General features: G+C 40.7%; 1 protein-coding gene across 27 annotated transcripts in view; it reads right to left on the reverse strand.

Annotated features, from left to right (window-relative positions):
• LOC102943985 (poly(rC)-binding protein 3) overlaps nucleotides 1–18,065 on the reverse strand; it is a 703,847-nt gene that overhangs the window by 18,656 nt on the left and 667,126 nt on the right. For 22 of the 27 annotated variants that reach the window (XM_043540400.1, XM_043540397.1, XM_043540398.1 and 19 more), the window contains 2 exons: nucleotides 16,355–16,407; nucleotides 3,190–3,359 (listed from right to left, as the gene is read on the reverse strand). In XM_043540400.1, coding sequence (XP_043396335.1) covers nucleotides 3,190–3,359; nucleotides 16,355–16,407 — 223 coding nt within the window. Of the gene's footprint in view, nucleotides 1,933–3,189; nucleotides 3,360–16,354; nucleotides 16,408–18,065 lie in introns of all 27 variants that reach the window. The other 5 variants (XM_037889903.2, XM_043540392.1, XM_043540393.1 and 2 more) reach the window with 2 other exon arrangements.

Below are 18,065 nucleotides of genomic sequence, written 5' to 3' on the forward strand. Positions count from 1 at the left end.
CTTCATTTTATGAATAAATACATTGAAGGCCACATCCTGTGTTCCGTGGAATCAGTAGATTTCTTGAGTAGGTAAGGAATATAGGGGTGGACCCTTATTAATTATCCTTGAACTAATCAATGGTTATCAAAATGGAAGTAAAAATATCTTCAAAAAGCTACTCCTTAACAAGAATAAGAAAGCACCGTTGGCTAAAATCCATTTATAACCCAAAGAAGAAGTCATATATCATACAGTTTAAACTTAAATTGTGGTTCACTTCATTTTTAGTAAGAATTTTAAGATAATAATTTGATAACAAGGATCCAATTATTACAGTGGAACCTTATTTCCCAAGTCCTGTGGTTACATGGTTCAGGCTGGAGACCAGTTAAGAGACAAGAGATATACAGGAAATAAAGCATTCCTAATGCACATAACTAAGATGGGGCATATTTCAGGGGTACAAATATCAACAGTTGGCTATATCCATACAGAAACAAAAATAAGGTTAAATCTCTGTCTCTATAGACCATGCTGCCTTAAATTTAACCTAGTTTATATATTCTCATGCACATATTCAACAAGATACTGCAACAAAAGAATCTTTATTTAAAATTGTTTGATAAATGATTTTAAAGAAGACAAAACTGGCTAGAAATAGTTTAGGTACTTCAAATAACTGGTATTCTTTTAAAACTCATGCTACTGCCAAACCTGGAATTATCTATTGTAATTCCTAGAAGTAATGCCCCTGGAAACCAAACCAATGGGAATGACATTACAACACGAGTCAGAGCTGATTGGTCTGCAGTGTGATGTCAGTATCAGAAGTAACTCCCTGAACAGAAAGAAAAGGTAGATCCAGGAATGATGGGAAAACTTGGTGGCCTCTGGTCTCGGTGGACATTAACTATTTTGGCATACCAGTGGGTATCTTGGTGAGTTTAGTACTTTGATATTGTACTGAACTCTCTCTAGTAACAATTTATTTCACATCTGCTTTTTATGTTTAATAAAAAATTATAAATAAATAAAAATTTTAAAAAAGAAAGCGCACATAGGACTTATATAAAGGTTTGGATTTACAACCCTTGAAGCTGGCCCCATTTATCCCCAGAAAAGGTCCCGCATGGGCTATGGCACTCTATATTTCCCTCCCATAGCCTTGCCAAGCTGCGTAAGCCACAGGTTGGGGACACCGCTTGTTGGACTGAAGTTATTCAATTTCCACGGCCCATTCAATCCTTGTCTGCCAACTAGTTCTGTTGCTGTGTTGGACCTAAGTTAACAGAATTCCTCTCTCCTCATTATATCTTTTAGCAAAAAATTGGTCACATAACATAGCTTTTTAAAATGAAAAGGCCACCTTAATTAACTAGGATACTTGAGAGCTTAATTTATTATACATTGTTTTAAGACTCTTCCTTCACAAATGAAGTCATTTTACCTAAATACATTTTCAACATATGGTACAGAATATATAATGGTTTATTGTATCTGATGATAACAAATGCTTTCTACCTAGAAATTCAACAAGAATAAAGTACTACTTTGTTTCTAGTTTCACAGGGTATATAGTATCCATGGAATATGATTGCTCAGCAGTTTTCTTCATTGCAAAAGTGTGTTAAAAGACCTCTTAAATGTCCCATTCCATGAAAAGAACCATTAGACAGCAATAATCAGAGCTGTGAGAGTTCACAGGCTTTTCTAAGTGAGTCAAAGAGAGGTTTGTTCACTAGAGTTTCTGTCTCTGGTGAGCAGCTCACTGCAACTCCATTAATAACTTGCATTACTTTATTTGCATGCTTTAGCTGTCTTGAAGATCTGAAATTGTTATCTTCTGCAATCCAGGTACATGCCATATGGTGTTTGTGCAACTAAAAGTGAAGGGGTCTATTCTCGTCTCGATGTGTGGGGAATCCCTGAACACCAAGAGAAGAACATATCCTTAAGGGTTAAAGGAGGGAACACATTTTTACTTGATTACAGGGCTTAAGGACGTGACTTATATTTGCTATAAAGAATGCAAAGCGCACAAGTTATATGGTTTTTTTGGGATCCTTGGAATGGCTAGTGTTGAAGCTTCGCGGTCCCACAGAACAGTACATTTATCCCTGGCAAGCTAGTTTCAAGTAATGCAAAGGTAATATTTTGTTTGCCAAAATGGAAGGCTTCTGAAATATTTTGCAAATCTCCTTTCCCTTCATTCATGGAATCTACATGCTTTTCTAGTGTTGGTCAAATTATATTGGTGGAGAGAATTGCTAGGTCTGCAATCCACAACAATGGCTGGTTAGAATCGCTAGGACTGCAATCCACAACATACACAAGCTTATACTATTTTACACACTTTAATAGCAAGTATGTTAAAGAAAGTAGCTTGATTTGCGAGATGGCACCATGGCGTTTTTTCAAAATGGTATAATGTATAGATACGACTCTTCCTCTCTAGTGCCTTGGTACAGCACATACAAGCAGATTTATGACAGAGCATTACATTCATTGCACTCTCTCAAAGGGGTAATAGCAAATGAAGTGCTACTTGCATATCCACTTTAATCTTTTCCTAAATAATCATCCAAACAGCGAAAGGCATAAGCAGTCTCAAAGGGCTAACTAAACAACCAGTGTTTTCATTAACATTGGAGCTGAAAAGTGGTGAAAAGGAGATTCTCACCCTGTCTCATGAGGATGGGCTTTTATAAATTTGTGGGGCTATCTATGGAAAAAATAAATCCGGGTCTCTTTAGCAACCAAATGTCTGTTTAATATCAACCCTGAGAAGCAATTTCCAGCTAGCAAATTAAATCTGTTTCGCAATCTATAGTTGCCATTTAAGACAGCAGAACGAGTCTGCATCACTATCAGTTTGTCCTATGAAAACTTTTATCTTCCACCAAATTTATGACAGTATCATTTTCTGTATCCAGCTCAGAGGCTAGATGGCTACAAATGGGAATGTTCAGATTTTGAGCTCTTATGATTCAGAGTAACTGAAATTGCACCAGATTAAGCCGCTTTCCATATAAACCACCAATAAACATAGGCTCTAACAGTACAGGATTTACAAAGAGGTAGGAATCAAATAAGACTATGCAAAATGGACACTACACGACAACTTTCTGGCTTTATCCTAGGCAGACATTTGTTGGAAAACAGACAGAGCAATCTTGCAGAAGCATATCACTTACAAAGCTAACTTACCTTGCGTTAATGAGGTACTGTGCTAAACTGATGTTTGCCGGGGAGCCTGTGATTGTAACTTGTCGTTCTGCCGAGCCTTCTGTGGCATTAGCAATCTTGATCTGCGCTCCTGACATCTGCCTGATTTCATTTATCTTACTGCCTTGTCTGCCAATAATGCAGCCTATTAACTGGAGTGGGACAAAGACTGAAATTAGTGCCACAGACACAAGCAAAAACCATTTAACTGCAACCTGTCGTATTGATCAAAATGTGGTTACTAAGGTTTCTCGATATCAAAACAAAAGATTTTTGCTGTGCTGTTTGGAATGAACAGCTAGCAGGGTCTGTGGGCTCAATGGTCAAGCTCCTATAGTTAAAGCCTTGTCATTTTGTAGGTGGTTATGTATTAACTCAGTATCACAGGCAATTTAGCCATCCAATACGTCAGAGAATACTGGCATAGTGCAGTGCTACAGAATACAACGTAGAGCCCAGTTTGAATTGTCAGTGAAAATATCAAGAGCTGCAACATAACTGACAAATCAGACAGACTGAAAGCTCTATTGATGGGTCTCTGCATCAGTCTGAAGAAGAGCTCTGTGTAGTTCGAAAGCTTGTCTCATTCACTAACAGAACCTCACTCACTTGGGCTTTCAAGCTTGCATGAATGGATGACAGTACAGGACTATTGTTGGCAGAGATGGTTCCTACTGGGTGAAAGGGGAATGAGCAAGGAAGTACTTTTTTTTTTTTGGCCGCTGAAGTAAAAATATTAGGACTAGTATTATTTATTTGTATTACGGCAGGGTCTAGGAACCCCAGTCCAGGGTTAGGGCCCCATAGTGCTAGGCACTGAGCAGATAAATCACAAAGAATACCATCCCTGCCCCAGAGAGTTCGCAGTCTAGATGGCCAGACAGGCCACAATAGAGGGACAAAACAGATCAAGAGGGTTGGGAGGAGTGGGAGGATGAGGCACATAAATGTAGGAGATTTCCTGTTCCATAGTCTGAGCGACTGTTTCCACTTTGTGTGTTAATTTTTGGAATTTTTCCTTTTCTAAGGAAGGATCAGTGAGAAAGTTGTGGTGAGGCAACTCTGGCTGCCCCTTGAGTCCTCAGATTTCCTTAACCCTGGTCAGCCAAGTTGTAGGCCTGAGCATGGTACTGGCTGCTATAGCTGATTGTGTCCTAGCCACGGAGATAAAAAGATTTTTAAATCTGTTCGCAGTAGAGTAGTCAAAACACAATACAAATGTGTGTAAAAATCTGATTTTTGTTAACATTTAGAAAAAATGCCAACCAGCTCTAGTCAGCAGGGTTTGTTAAAGTGTCTGTGGCCTGGCAAAGCAGTGGAGTTGTTCTGGAGTGTTCTAAGATGACTCAGATGGTAGCTGCCATGAGGGGGTTTCATGCAAGGTACCATGAGGTCTATTGTATCACCTCTCTTATTCAATGTGTTCATGAGGCCACTTGGAAGGGGACACCAAAGACACCCAACTGTATGCTGCTATCATGCCTGACCCAGCTGTTAGAGTGGAACCAATAGCCTAGTGCCTAAATGAGTATGGGACTTGAATGATTGTGACTCAGTCCAGATAAACTGGAGATAATGTTGGTGGAAGCATCCAGAAGCGCTGGTGGCACTTTAATCAAGACCATGACTGAGAGAGTGTGACCACCATTTGTGACCCAGATGAACAACTTAAGAGCATTGCTAGATCCGGGCTGCTCCTGGATGCCCAAGAAGTGTGGTGGCCAAGAACACTTTTTAATTTGTGCTTGTGAAGGAGAGGGTCACCTTTTAATTCCTGAGTGGAGCTTTCCACACTTACCCTCTCTCACCTTAACCCCGCCTAGCTGTAATACACTCTGCATGGAGCTACATCACCGAGACCAATCAAACACTAAAGCTAGTTCAGAATATCGTTGTCCCCTGGGAGCACATTATACTGGGGCTATGGAATTGATCTATCTTAGGTATTTATATGGTGCGTATTACCACAGCATTGGAGTATGTGATCTGCATGGACTGCCAATACATTTCCGGGAATTCTAGGGGATGGTTTTAATCTATGCAGTTTAAATGTTTTGGGATCAGGTGATCTGAGAGACTGCCTCTCCTCCTCAAGTCATTTTGATGGCGTAATACTGGTGTAAAACCGGCATGATGCAATGGTGAGCCAGGCCCTTTGCATTTTGTCTGCCTCACTCTGAGATAGAGTCATATGAAATTATAGCCAAACTGATGCTCTTTTTTTAAGACAAATCTTTCTAATGCTACTGACTGGCCCACTCAAGAGAAGCCATCTCTCATTTTGTAGATGGTTGCACAGCAGAATTTGACAGATTCTGTGATACTTAGTCCTACTGGGTCCCTTGCAACAGAGGTGGGTCCATCAAACACTGAAAGTGACAGCACTGTATGAAGTGTTGTATGTCCTACAATTACAGGTTTGCTGCTTCTGAAAACTCTTGGCAGATACAATTAGAGGACGAGCAGTACAGAAGTCTAACATTTTTCTTTAGCAGGACCACTGGAACTGCTTTGAGACTGATGATCATGAGGTCTTCCAGTGTATCATGGGCCTGATTTACAATAGTGTAACGCAGGCATGACTCCACCAAAAACCATGTAGTTATACTGGTGTAAATCAGAGGAGAGTCATGCACTCATTAGTTCTTAATTGTCTGTCCCAGTCCATAGCAAAATTCCTATGACATCAATGGGAGCGGGATCGAGTCAGGGCCATAGACGCCTCGAGGATGGAATTATGAAGACTGATTTTTAGCTCACACCAGTTTAACTCTATTGACTACAGTGGAATTACTCCTGATTTACACCATGTGAGTTCAGATTCAGGCACTGTGCCTTTCTTTGTGTTTGTATAGTGCTGAGCACATGGGCAGTGCTTAATAACAAAGACAATCTATCACACATAAAGAGAGAGTATGTGAATTATACTTTAAACTATGGCCTTCAAGGGTGAGTTTTCTGCTTGTTTGGCTCTTTATGTCCCTCACTGCTGCATTCTCTCGGTATGGCACTGGGAACAGCCATACCTGTCTGTAGTTTATGACAAGCCCCCTACTGTAAAGCGTTGGCTTGTCATGCTGGCAAGTGGCTTGCAGGCTGTTGAATATTTCACTTCTAGATAAAACTGGATTCCATTTGTAATAGTGCTAGCAAAAGGTACTCAGTGGGCAGCGTCTGAGATTGAAGTTTTCCGCTTATCCCCAGTGCAGGTACTTCCAATGCAAGCTTCCCAATGCTGCCTCATCACTTTACCTCCACTGGCCTAGTGGAAGTAGCTTCAAGGGTGAAACAGGAGGGCAGGTTCAGCCCACTGAATCCTTGGCCTCTCTCCTGAGACTGCCAACAAGAGTGGACACAAGACTGAGACTCATTTAATAATGACCACTCAACAACTGTCAGATGGGAACAACTGTCATTCCATACCAGTCTGACCCACCAACCAAAGGTGAAGAGACATCTCCCTTTACCAATACGCTGAACCACGTATTTCCTTCCTGTACATTTAAAGGAAGTTTCAGTCCATGTAAGAATTGATTTATTGTGTATCCATGGAATTGTTTCTGTTACATGTTATACTGGATGTGTCTGACATTCCCAGGATACCACAGCTATCTGTGGCTTCCTGACACGTTACCCTGATGTAAATCCAGGGTATAACTGACAGTAGAACTTGGTCTATGATGTTCTCTTCAAAGGAGACTCTCTAATTGTTTTTCATAGATACTTAAGTTTCATTTCTTCCTCATTATTTTCAATCTCTTTTATTCCTTCTGCTTCTTTCCTCTGTTGCATAAGTACACTGCCTTTTTATACGCCTCAGAGGGCTGCCATAGTGGGATTTATTTATGCATTTTTATTTAGAAAAGGGGCTACATGAGGGACAGTGTAGTCTAGTGGAAGTCACAATCTCCTGATACCTGATCACAGCTCTCTCACGGACTTATTGTAGGGCCTTGGACACGATGCTTGACTACTCTGTGCCTGTTAAAAAGCAGCAGTGATACTTAACATCTCCCCTCCCGCCTCCCAAGGGTAATGCATAATCTGGCTCACAGTGATTTCACAGACTTCATAAACAGATATAAAGAAAATTGGTAGGACAAATTTTGAGACAATGACACTGTTATTGTCATTTCTGTGCAGACCTAAACTACCAATGAAAAATATAATGTGCACCAGCTTAATTGAAAGTACATAGCTTTATAGAGGGCCCAGTTCTGCCCCATGCTCTTACTAAGGTTGAGATTAGCATCTTACTTTGGGGCACATTTTCATATCTTTCTTCATACTGTAAAGTGGGTAAAGTGATTTGCTTCACAAGCGGTCCCATTGATTATCCACGGGGAATTAAAAACTGGGCTTCCCCTTGGTTAAAGGGGGACAGAATCAGGTCAAGAGGAAATACAAGATTATACCAAAAGACAAGCAGGTAAAATACTTATTTTTCAGAAATCACTTTACCCAAGTAAAAATATCTGGTTAATTACATATTACCATATTGGGTGCTACTTTCTATCATATTTGTGGCTCTCAGTATCAAATTAAATTAAATTTAATTTACTGAGCCAGATCTTCAACTGCTGTAAACTGGCATACCTCCATTGACTTCAGTAGAACTATTCCAATTTTCACCAACCAAGGATACGTTCCAATATTTTTAATGCGGATCATTAAACATTGGTGGCAGTAAATGAGTTCTTTCAAGCCACATTTTCACCTTTTAAGCCCGTTAATATAAGTAATGACACATGTTCCAATTCAGGAAAGCACTTACACACATTTAATTTTAAATTAAGATTAAAGTTGTGCCTAAGGGCCTTTGCTGAACAGAGCTTTCTTGAATCAGGATCATTCAGAGGATAGGGTGCAATTTTATTGCTGACATTCAGACAATAGATATATTAGAAAGCAACGCCTGGGCTCTTAGGTTGAACCTATTGTCTCCCTAAGGGATATATTTGTTGTGTTTAGGTACTCTGTTTACTTGTGCCCAGTTCTGCAGGAAATCAGTTGGAGTTTTGCCTGAGTAAGATCGGCCGGATCTAACATTTTTTCCTAGCTCTTCAGCATTTCTCAGTCAAGGACAACAGCTCTGCAATGGGAAAGCCATATTTACCTTTTATGGAGATGATGGGGATTTTGATTGTACAACACCCTTGTAGTGCTTATGTGATGAGCTTCCAAATTAGTTATTTGAAAGGAAGGAGTCAATATTCCTCTAGAATACAGAAGGCTGGCCCATCAGCTTGTCATTTCCAATTCAGATGGATTTACAGGCCTATTTATATTTATAGAGAGCATTTATCAGATTTGTGGCATTTTATTTTCAAAGCATTCTGCTGCTTTTGGGGGGTTTTGCCTTCTGTTCATTGTTTTCTCTCTTTTTTTTTTTTAAAGGGGAAAGGTGATTTTTATCTCGCTGACCAATATTTGCTTTGCAGTGTCAGGTGTTTTAAGACTGTGATCCACCTATGCCAGCTCCATTGTACCCCACTTCCACCACCTTCTCCATCCTCCCACCTCGCTATCACCACTCCACCATTATATGCCAAGATGTACATCACAAGTTTTTGCTCTTCCAGCATAAGCCTGGAAAGCAGAAGAGGATCCCAGCAAGTGGATGGAAGACAGCCGGCTGAAACTACATGCAAACCAGACAGAGGTAATACAGGTGGGATGAAGGAAATATTTTGAAGAATAACCCATCTTCATAGCATCTCCTGCTATTGGGGGGCATCTGCCCTCAGATAATCAAGTCACACTGTAGCCTAGGAGTTCTTTTGGACTCTTCAGTATTTCTGGACACTAAAATAGCGATCACTGCCAATAAATGCTTTCTTTCATCTTTGACTGGAAGAAGGCTGTGTCCCTACTATTGGACAATGAGATGGTCAGAGTGCTCCATGCCTTTCTGACTTCCAGTTCGAATTAATGCAACTCTCTATATTTGGGAATGAGTGCACCAACTTTAGAATAGGTCCAGATCATCTCAAATGTATCAACCAGCTTCCTGAGCAGCACTGCCTGCCAACAGACCCATCACCTGGAGCTCTGCTCCCCATACTGCCTCCATGCAGAAGAACTGGTTAGTTTGAAGACAACAGTGCTCATCTTTAATCCCTCCTCAGGAGTACTAAAGAAGTGCCTCTTGGGCAGGGATCACAACTTTCCTCATGGACAATGAAGCTGTCAACCTCAAGGGTCAACTTGTGAGAGTGGAGGACACAGTTTTCTTGACAATTGATTCAGGCTGATTGAACTCCTTTTCTGGAGAGGGTGGGAATAACCAGATACCTCAACACCTTCAGATTGGCGTAACTACCTGGATTGGGAGAGAGGAGACACGCACATACACACATTTAAATGGCCTCTGAGGGAGATGGGAGAAATATAGTCCACTTTATTAGTTCTATTTCAGAAATGCCCAGAAACTACAGTGGTGGGCACCTACTAAAAACCTAGATGGACAGAACTTCCAAATTCACACTCTGGATAGGGAGTTTGATTTTATGGCATGGTGCCATTTTTCTTTATTAATTAGTTGCAATTATCATTTGTAGAAAGCTGTGAGGTCTGAGCTATAGTAACCACTAATAACAGAGAAATGATTTTATAACTGCCTCAACACAATTACTGAAGAAAGAATAACTAGGATTTACTATGACACAAACAAATATGAACTGTAAACAGGTATTAACTTATGCTTAAGCCTAAAATTTTTTCATGGAGGTCACGGAAGTCATTGAATCAGAGACTTCCAGACTTTGCAGCTCCCCGTGGCTGTGGGTGCTGGGGCCCCCTTGGCGCTCCCAGCCACAACGGGTAGTGGGGTCCCCCCACAGCTCCAAGCTGCTGTGGGTGGCGGGGGCCACAGCTCCCAGCCACCATGAGTGGTGGAGACCCCAGAGCTCCTGGCTGCCATGGAGGGCAGAGGACCTGGGAGCTCCCGGCTACCGCGGTTAGCGGGGATCCCCCACAGCTCTGAGCTGCCATGGGCGGCGGGGCCACAGCTCCTGGCCACCATGAGGGACAGGGGACCCTCGAGTGCCGAGTCACTGTGTGACTGGGAGTCCTTCAAAGCGCTAGGCCACCGTGGTTGGCGGGGTACCCTAGAGCTCCCAGCGGGGGACCCTGGAGCTCCGAGCCCCCACAGGCAGTGGAGGCCCCCAGAGCTCAGAGCAGCCCCCACAGCTGCCTAACCTCTGCAGGCAGTGTGGGAACCCCGCAACTGAGCTCCCCATTTTGTCAGTGATAATTTTAGTAAAAGTCACGGATAGGTCACCAGCTTCTGTGAATTTTGCTTTATTGAATTGGTGAGAATCTGTCTGATCGAGGACTGAGTAACAACTCAGACTTAGCCTTCTGGGTTTATTTTTATTGAATCATATCCTGTTCTTCTTTGGTAACTCAAGAGCAAGTATAATTATAGTGGTCTCGATTCTCCTCTAATTTCCACTGGTATCTTACATCCACTTTGCAAAGAGGTCAATGACTTCTCCAGGTGCAAAGCAGTAGACAAAGAGGCCCATTAACATAAAAAGAATTATTCCTGGTTTGCACCAGTGCAAGGGGAGAATAACGCCCAGAGTAGGCTGCCCTCACTGATGTACACTCTGCCCTTCCAAGAGCTAACAGTTTACACAGACCTATTTTGCAATACTAGACAAAAGGCAGTGAAGGATAAAGGTGAAGCACTGAAAGTGAAGCAGAAAGCCAACTGGATGCATTCCTTACAAAACTATTTCAGAACGACCCAGGCTGCGGGTATGTAGGTTCTTACACCTTATCAAAAAATCAATTCATTTCCTTGGCTGCTTGTCAAGATGACAAATATCAACCCTGATTTCCTGTTTGGAGCAATAATCAGTATTGCCAAGCAGGAGCAATAGCAGAAAGTATTGAAGTTGACACTTTATTTTTAGGGAGGACTCAGCTTTTTCCTTACTGTTACTAGTGCGGCCTCTCGAGGGATATACTGGTCACCAAATGTATGATGAACTCAGAATAAGTGACTTTTTGTGAGTAATTTAGACAATACCAACGAAAATCAATTTTGATGGATGAGCTAACAGCAGACAGACTTTAATGACTGAAGGCCAGATCATCACTTCTACTGAGGGACCTACTGTGGGTGCAATTCCTTCTAGCCATAAGGAAAGGGGGTCAGGAATCAACCCACCTTGGGCCCCTACAGTTGTCACTCCGTAGGGACAGCGGGGTGTTGGGGCAGGGCCAAGAAGGTTGGAGCCATTTAGAATTTTCATCATCCCTCTTAGTGGGAGGGACAGTGTGGGCAATATCGTGGGGAGGGGAGGAGCCTCTCGGTCTGGTAGATCCCCTGGATGTTCCAGATGCAAATGGGCAGTAGTTGCTCTCCATGCACTGCCACTACCCTCCCCTCCTTCCCCCTACAGGAATTGTGCTGCCATTGGGTGACTCCCCCTCTGGCTGCTCAGCTGCAAACACAAATAGGACTTGGTGGGACTTAATGCTGTTTTAAGTAACATTCACTGCCTCCCTGATTATTGCATGCAACCTTAGGGTATGTCTGTGCTACAGCGGCATGACTAAGGGGTTGCAGCTACGCCGCTGTAGGGTAGATGCATCCTACATTGCCAGAAGGGTTTTTTCCATTGACGTAGATAGTTCTCTCTCTGAGAGGCGGTAGCCAGGTTGACAGAAAAATTCTTCCTTTGACTCAGAGGCATCTACCCTGGGGGTCAGGAAGACCTGACTACATTGCACAGGGTGTAGACCAGACCCTAGGATCTACCCAGGAAATGTTGCTGTCGAGAGTTATCCTCTCCCCCCCCCCACACCACTCTATTGCCTTCCCACCCCAAGTAAATTCCCCAACCACTAGAGAGGATGAAGTCCTCAAATCAACACGAGGTGAGTCTCACCGGATTCTCAGCACCCTTTGGCAAGTTCCTCTCCAAGAGAGGGTTGTTTGATTATTTATTACATTTTTAAAAAAATAAATCACCCAACCCCAACAGTTCACAAACCAACCATCAGAATCCAGCTTAACTCAGGTTTTTGGTCTGCCTGGTTGGTGAGCTCCCCCTGCCCACCCTCAATGTGTGTGTGACAATAACAGGTTGAAAACTGAACCGTAACCACGTACAGAGTGTGCACAAACCACATTCAGGGCATGGGCTCCCCAACTTCCATGCCCCATTGGCCAGAGCTCCCTGGCTCCCAATTCACTCACTGACCCCCACCAGGCTCCTGCAGCCTCCTCCCTTCGCCCTCCACTCAAGAAGGCTCCCCCACTTCTCCTTAGTAGGGTCCTGAACGGCCCCCATTCCCATAAACCACCCAGGCAGCCTCCCCCTGTCTCTAGCCTGCAGGGGAAGGGCTTGGTAGTGAGGGAATGAAGCTGTGGCTAGTGAGCTCAGAATGGGTGCAGCTCCAGGCCTATCGAGGAAAAATTGGAGCCCTGGCACATCATGTTCACTGGGGTCCCTCCCATTTATTTACACAGACATTAGGCCACTCCCACCTTGAGCTTGGGGGCCCCCAAACAATTGTCCCTCCTTTCCATGAGCCCTAGGGTTTCTCTGGTCAGTTGTGCTTGCTCCAGGACTCTGCCCGCTGAGAACATACACTCTTCTGTACTGCAGTCAACTGCTCTGGCTGCCAGAAACACAAACAACCTGTATTTTATCATGAGAATCCTCCCCAAAATTGTACCACTTCCCGGGCTGGCAGCACTACACACACACCTGCGCATATGCAGAGTACCGACTCCATTTCGCACTTCTATTAATATACAGTTGAACTTAATGCTGGGAACCAACCCAAAATATTATTCCGTTTTCTTAGCTGTAGCGTTCCTACAGGCTATTTCTATGCCTAACCCATTTTGTTCTCAGGGATCCCTTTTAAAAAGGTGGCAGTGAGACTGGGCTTGACTTAATTTACAATGGGCTTGATTTAAAACTCACATATGCTGGCTTGTTCTACTAGATCTTGAAAGATCTGCTGTTGCAGGAGGATTTTTCAAATAATGCAGTGATGCACATTTGTGTGTCAGAGGTTAGTGCTGAGTCAGTGTGTTTTGCAGTTGTGAGGCTAGGAACAGAGTCTCTCTGTTGCAAAAGGGACACAGGGCCAAAGTCTGATCTTGCTTTCATCAGCAGCTCTCCAGAGAGACTCCACTGAAGTAAATGGAGTTACTCTGGATTTACAGTGCTATGAGCAAGAGCAGACTTTGGCAGCGAGCTTCCCCAAACCTGCGCTGCAAGGAGAAATATGGTGCTCTCATAAAATACTGAACAAACAATAAACTAGATGATAAAACATATTAGTAGGGTGTCCTCCTACTAATGCAAAGCTTGCCAGATCTCAGGTACTTGGGAAAGGAGACACCTTTTCCCTATTAACTCTGATTTGCTTTCTCTTCTTCTTTCTATAAATCACTGCCACTGAGATTAACAGTGGTTATATGATGTTATAAGTATCTGGTAAGTAATGTAATTGTTATTTGTGATCCCATTCATTCTTGAAAGCTTTTTTTACTGGAGGGGATATCTTCAATTTTCTGTGTCATTCATTTATAAAGAAAGTTGATAAGACCTAGAGCTGATGGCAAAGATTTGACAGTGGCAGGCAAAGAATCAGCTGGAAATGTTAAGTGGATGTCTAAAGTTCCAGCACCTTGTAGCGTAGGGGGAGGACCGTCGCAGGTGAGGGCTGGGTAGTCCAATCATATCCAGTTTGGAGTTCACAGAGCTGGAGTGTTGCTCCAGTTTTTAACCCCTCTTTTTAAAAGCAATGTTGTTTACGTTGCACTTTTATATAGTTTAAGTACATTTTGTGCTCATGAAAGATGCTGAATTGACAGCCTTGGAGACAAAGATCCTCTGACTAGTCCAGAACAATACGGCACAAGCAAGTCACAGTGCAGTTTCCCCAGACTAGCTGGTCTATGTGTTCTCAATCCTAACCTGGAGTAACTTCCCCATAGAATATGGAGCTTGTTCATTTTCCAAGTCCATTCAGTTCTTGGTGTTTTTACTGGGACTGTTAATCCGGGTGCTACCTGTGATGCAAACACCCATTCCTTAGTTACTAACTCCACTTAGGGCACCAGACATTCAATGATTGATAACTACGGCTCTCGATAAATCACAGTTAACTCATGCGATTAACTCAAAAAAATTAATCCCAATTTAAAAAAATTAATCGTGATCAATCGCACTGTTAAACAATAGAATACCAGTTCAAATTTATTAAATATTTTGGATGTTTTTTCTACATTTTCAAATATATTGATTTCAATTACAATACAGAATACAAAGTGTACAGTACTCACTTTATATTATTTTTATTACAAATATTTGCACTGTAAAAATGATAAACAGTATTTTTCAAGTCGCCTCCGACAAGTACCATAGTGCAATCTCATTATCATGAAAGTGCAACTTACAAATGTAGATTTTTTTTATTACATAACTACACTCAAAAACAAAACAATGTAAAACTTTAGAGCCTACAAGTCCACTCAGTCCTGCTTCTTGTCCAGCCAATTGCTAAGAGAAATAGGAGATACTGCTGCCTGCTTCTTATTTACGTCACCTGAAAGTGAGAACAGCCATTTGCATGTCACTTTTGTAGCTGGCATTGCAAGGTATTTATGTGCCAGATATGCTAAACATTCGTATGCCCCTTCATGCTTTGGCCACAATTCCAGAGGACATGCTTCCATGCTGATGACGCTCGTTAAAAAAAATAATGTGTTAATTAAATTTGTGACTGAACTCCTTGGGGGAGAATTGTGTATCTCCTGCTCTGTGTTTTACCTGCATTCTGCCTTATATTGTTCTAGCAGTCTTGGATGATGACCCAGCATGTTGTTCGTTTTAAGAACACTTTCATGCAGATTTGACAAAACACAAAGAAGGTACCAATGTGAGATTTCTAAAGACAGCTACAGCACTCAAGATTTAAGAATCTGAAGTGCCTTCCAAAATCTGATTGGGACGGGATATGGAGCATGCTTTCAGAAGTCTTAAAAGAGCAACACTTCGATGCGGAAACTACAAAACACGAACCACCAAAAAAGAAAATCAGCCTTCTTCTGGTGGCATCTGACTCAGATGATGAAAATGAACATGCGTTGGTCTGCACTGCTTTGGATTGTTATCGAGCAGAATCCATCACCACCTTGGATGCATGTCCTCTGGAATTGTGGTTGAAGGATGAAGGGACATATGAATCGTTAGCGCATCTGTCATGTAAATATTTTGCAACGCCGGCTACAACAGTGCCATGCAAATGCCTGTTCTCACTTTCAGGTGACATTGTAAACAAGAAGTGGGCACCATTATCTCCTGTAAGTGTAAACAAACTTGTTTGTCTGAGTGATTGGCTGAACAAGAAATAGGACTGAGTGGACTTGTAGGTTCTAAAGTTTTACATTGTTTTATTTTTGAATGCATTTATTTTTTGTACATAATTCTACATTTGTAAGTCCAACTTTCATGACAATGAGATTGCACTACAGTACTTGTATTAAGTGAATTGAAAAATGCTATTTATTTTATTTTTACAGTGCAAATATTTATTATAAAAATAAATATAAAGTGAGCACTGTACACTTTGTATTTGGTGTTGTAATTGAAATCAATATATTTGAAAATGTGGAAAACATCAAAAATATTTATATATAATATAATTATTGTTTAACAGCACGATTAATCATGATTATTTTTTCAAAACACACGATTAATCACAATTAATTTTTTTAATCGCTTAACAGCCCTATTGATAACACTTTCAGTAACAACCAACCTGGCCTTACTGGACCAGGTGACCACAGGTGAAATGCTCTGTATCTCAGTCCTTGTCATTCAACTGAGCCATCCAGTCTCACCTTGTCTTCTTTTTTATACCACTATTCTACTAACTCTTCCCAGATGTAGTAATTCCTTAAGTAGACAAAACTCATTTGAGTACTGACACTAGCATAAATCGTAATCCTCCCCCCCTTTGCTCTGCACTCTCATACTCGGTAACACAGTTCTGATAGCACAGTCTAAATGACATAGCTTTATTTTAGTAACAAATTGATGAATTGACACAAAATGAAATATTCCACCTACAGCAGCACGAGAGAGAGAGTGACTATTGGTCCACTTACATCATTTGGAATAGTAAGCTCATGGGAACTGGTTGGAGTAGTGGCATCCAATCCTATATTGAGGGGACAGAGGGGAACACATTATGCCAGTCGTTTTGAAAAAAAAAGAGAAGACACAACAAATGATATTTAAAAGAAGGAAAATGTGGGGAAAAAAGATAAAAGAGTAGCAATGAAAAATACAGAACTGCTAGCAAAAGAGAAAAGAAAGCAAGAGATGCAAAAATTAAGAGGGTTGGACTGACTTTAATTTATTCTTATTTTAATTAACCTTTAACCCACCAAAATAACAAATGTCACAGCAGAGTCTACAATGCTATAAAAAGTTTCTAGAAAGTGGATAGTTCCACTTATAAATAACTATGAAATTTGTTCCATATACATTAATTGTCAAAAATGAATGGATGTCTGAATTTTGATCTATCTACCGGGACCACTGAATTACACAAAATAAAAAGTGGAAATCTAAGGTAAACAAAAAGTAAAATGTGAAAAGAAAACTGATAAAATAAAGGAAGATGGGGAAAATAAACTAGGTTAACTTAAATTGTACATGGGATTAGTGATGTTGCAGAAATGTTGGAAAGAACTTTTTTTTTTAAGGGAAATGTACAAAATACTGTAAGTTGCATACATTTGTTTTTAAATTGGGTGGACAAAAGGAAAATGCTTAGGAGAAATGCAATTAGTGCTCTAACACTCAGTATAGTTATGGAAACATACAAATCACAAATATAACAAGGAAAAGATTAAGGAGCACCATGTTAATGACAAGTAGAAAAACAAGGAAAATATAAAGCCAGGAAAGGTAATTTAATATTATTTGCTGATATTTTATCAGATACACCATGTAGAAGCAAATTATATCGTGTGTGTCATTTTTCTTTCTTCCCTTTCCAATTTTTCTGGGTATAAAGATATATTTTAAAATGTATTTTTTCCACAACTAGCAAAGATGGAAAAGGAATAATTTTATTCAGAATACCTTATCTAAATGTTCATTATATTTACATTAATTTGTGTACATATTGTGTATGTTTATTTTACACTGTGTGTATATTTGCTGAATATTGTAGTCCAAAAATCATATAAACAATTAAAATAATGAAATGATTCAGTCTCTCACAAAATTTGATGTATTTGATAAAAATGTTATTACTTGCCCTACAAAATATGTACCAGTGTATATTTATTCATGTCTTGGGAAGATCTTGAATTCCAAGCCCAATATTTACTGAAACAAGAAAGTTTATCTAATTTCAATCCTCTTTTCCAAACAAACTAATATACCTGGCAGGCCTTAACAATTATGACCTTAATTGAGCAAAATTCCATTGCCTTCATTGGGAGTTTTGCACAATTAAGAACAGCAGAATTTGTTCCAATGACAACAAGTATAATGGAAGCGAAAAGGAATTTTAGTGTACAAGGGATGCCTGTTTAGGTCCTCAATTGTATGTTCTAAAATTTTTAATTAATCTGTAATTATGTTGTAAATACATTTTCCATTCTTTGATTTTAATTTCTCTTTGGATTTTTTCATTGCACAATACAAAAACAGAGGTCCAACAAAATTAATTTTATCAAGTACTTTAGGTAATACTAACTGGTACATACTATGTGGTGCATAATAACTTTGCATAGGACTAACTCAAAGAAACTCAGGCTCTTTAGCTGATGGCACAAATTAAGTGGATTGTATTAAAATAAA

Source organism: Chelonia mydas, chromosome 2 (genome assembly GCF_015237465.2).
Source record: "Chelonia mydas isolate rCheMyd1 chromosome 2, rCheMyd1.pri.v2, whole genome shotgun sequence".
In the NCBI taxonomy this organism is placed as follows: Eukaryota; Metazoa; Chordata; order Testudines; family Cheloniidae; genus Chelonia; species Chelonia mydas.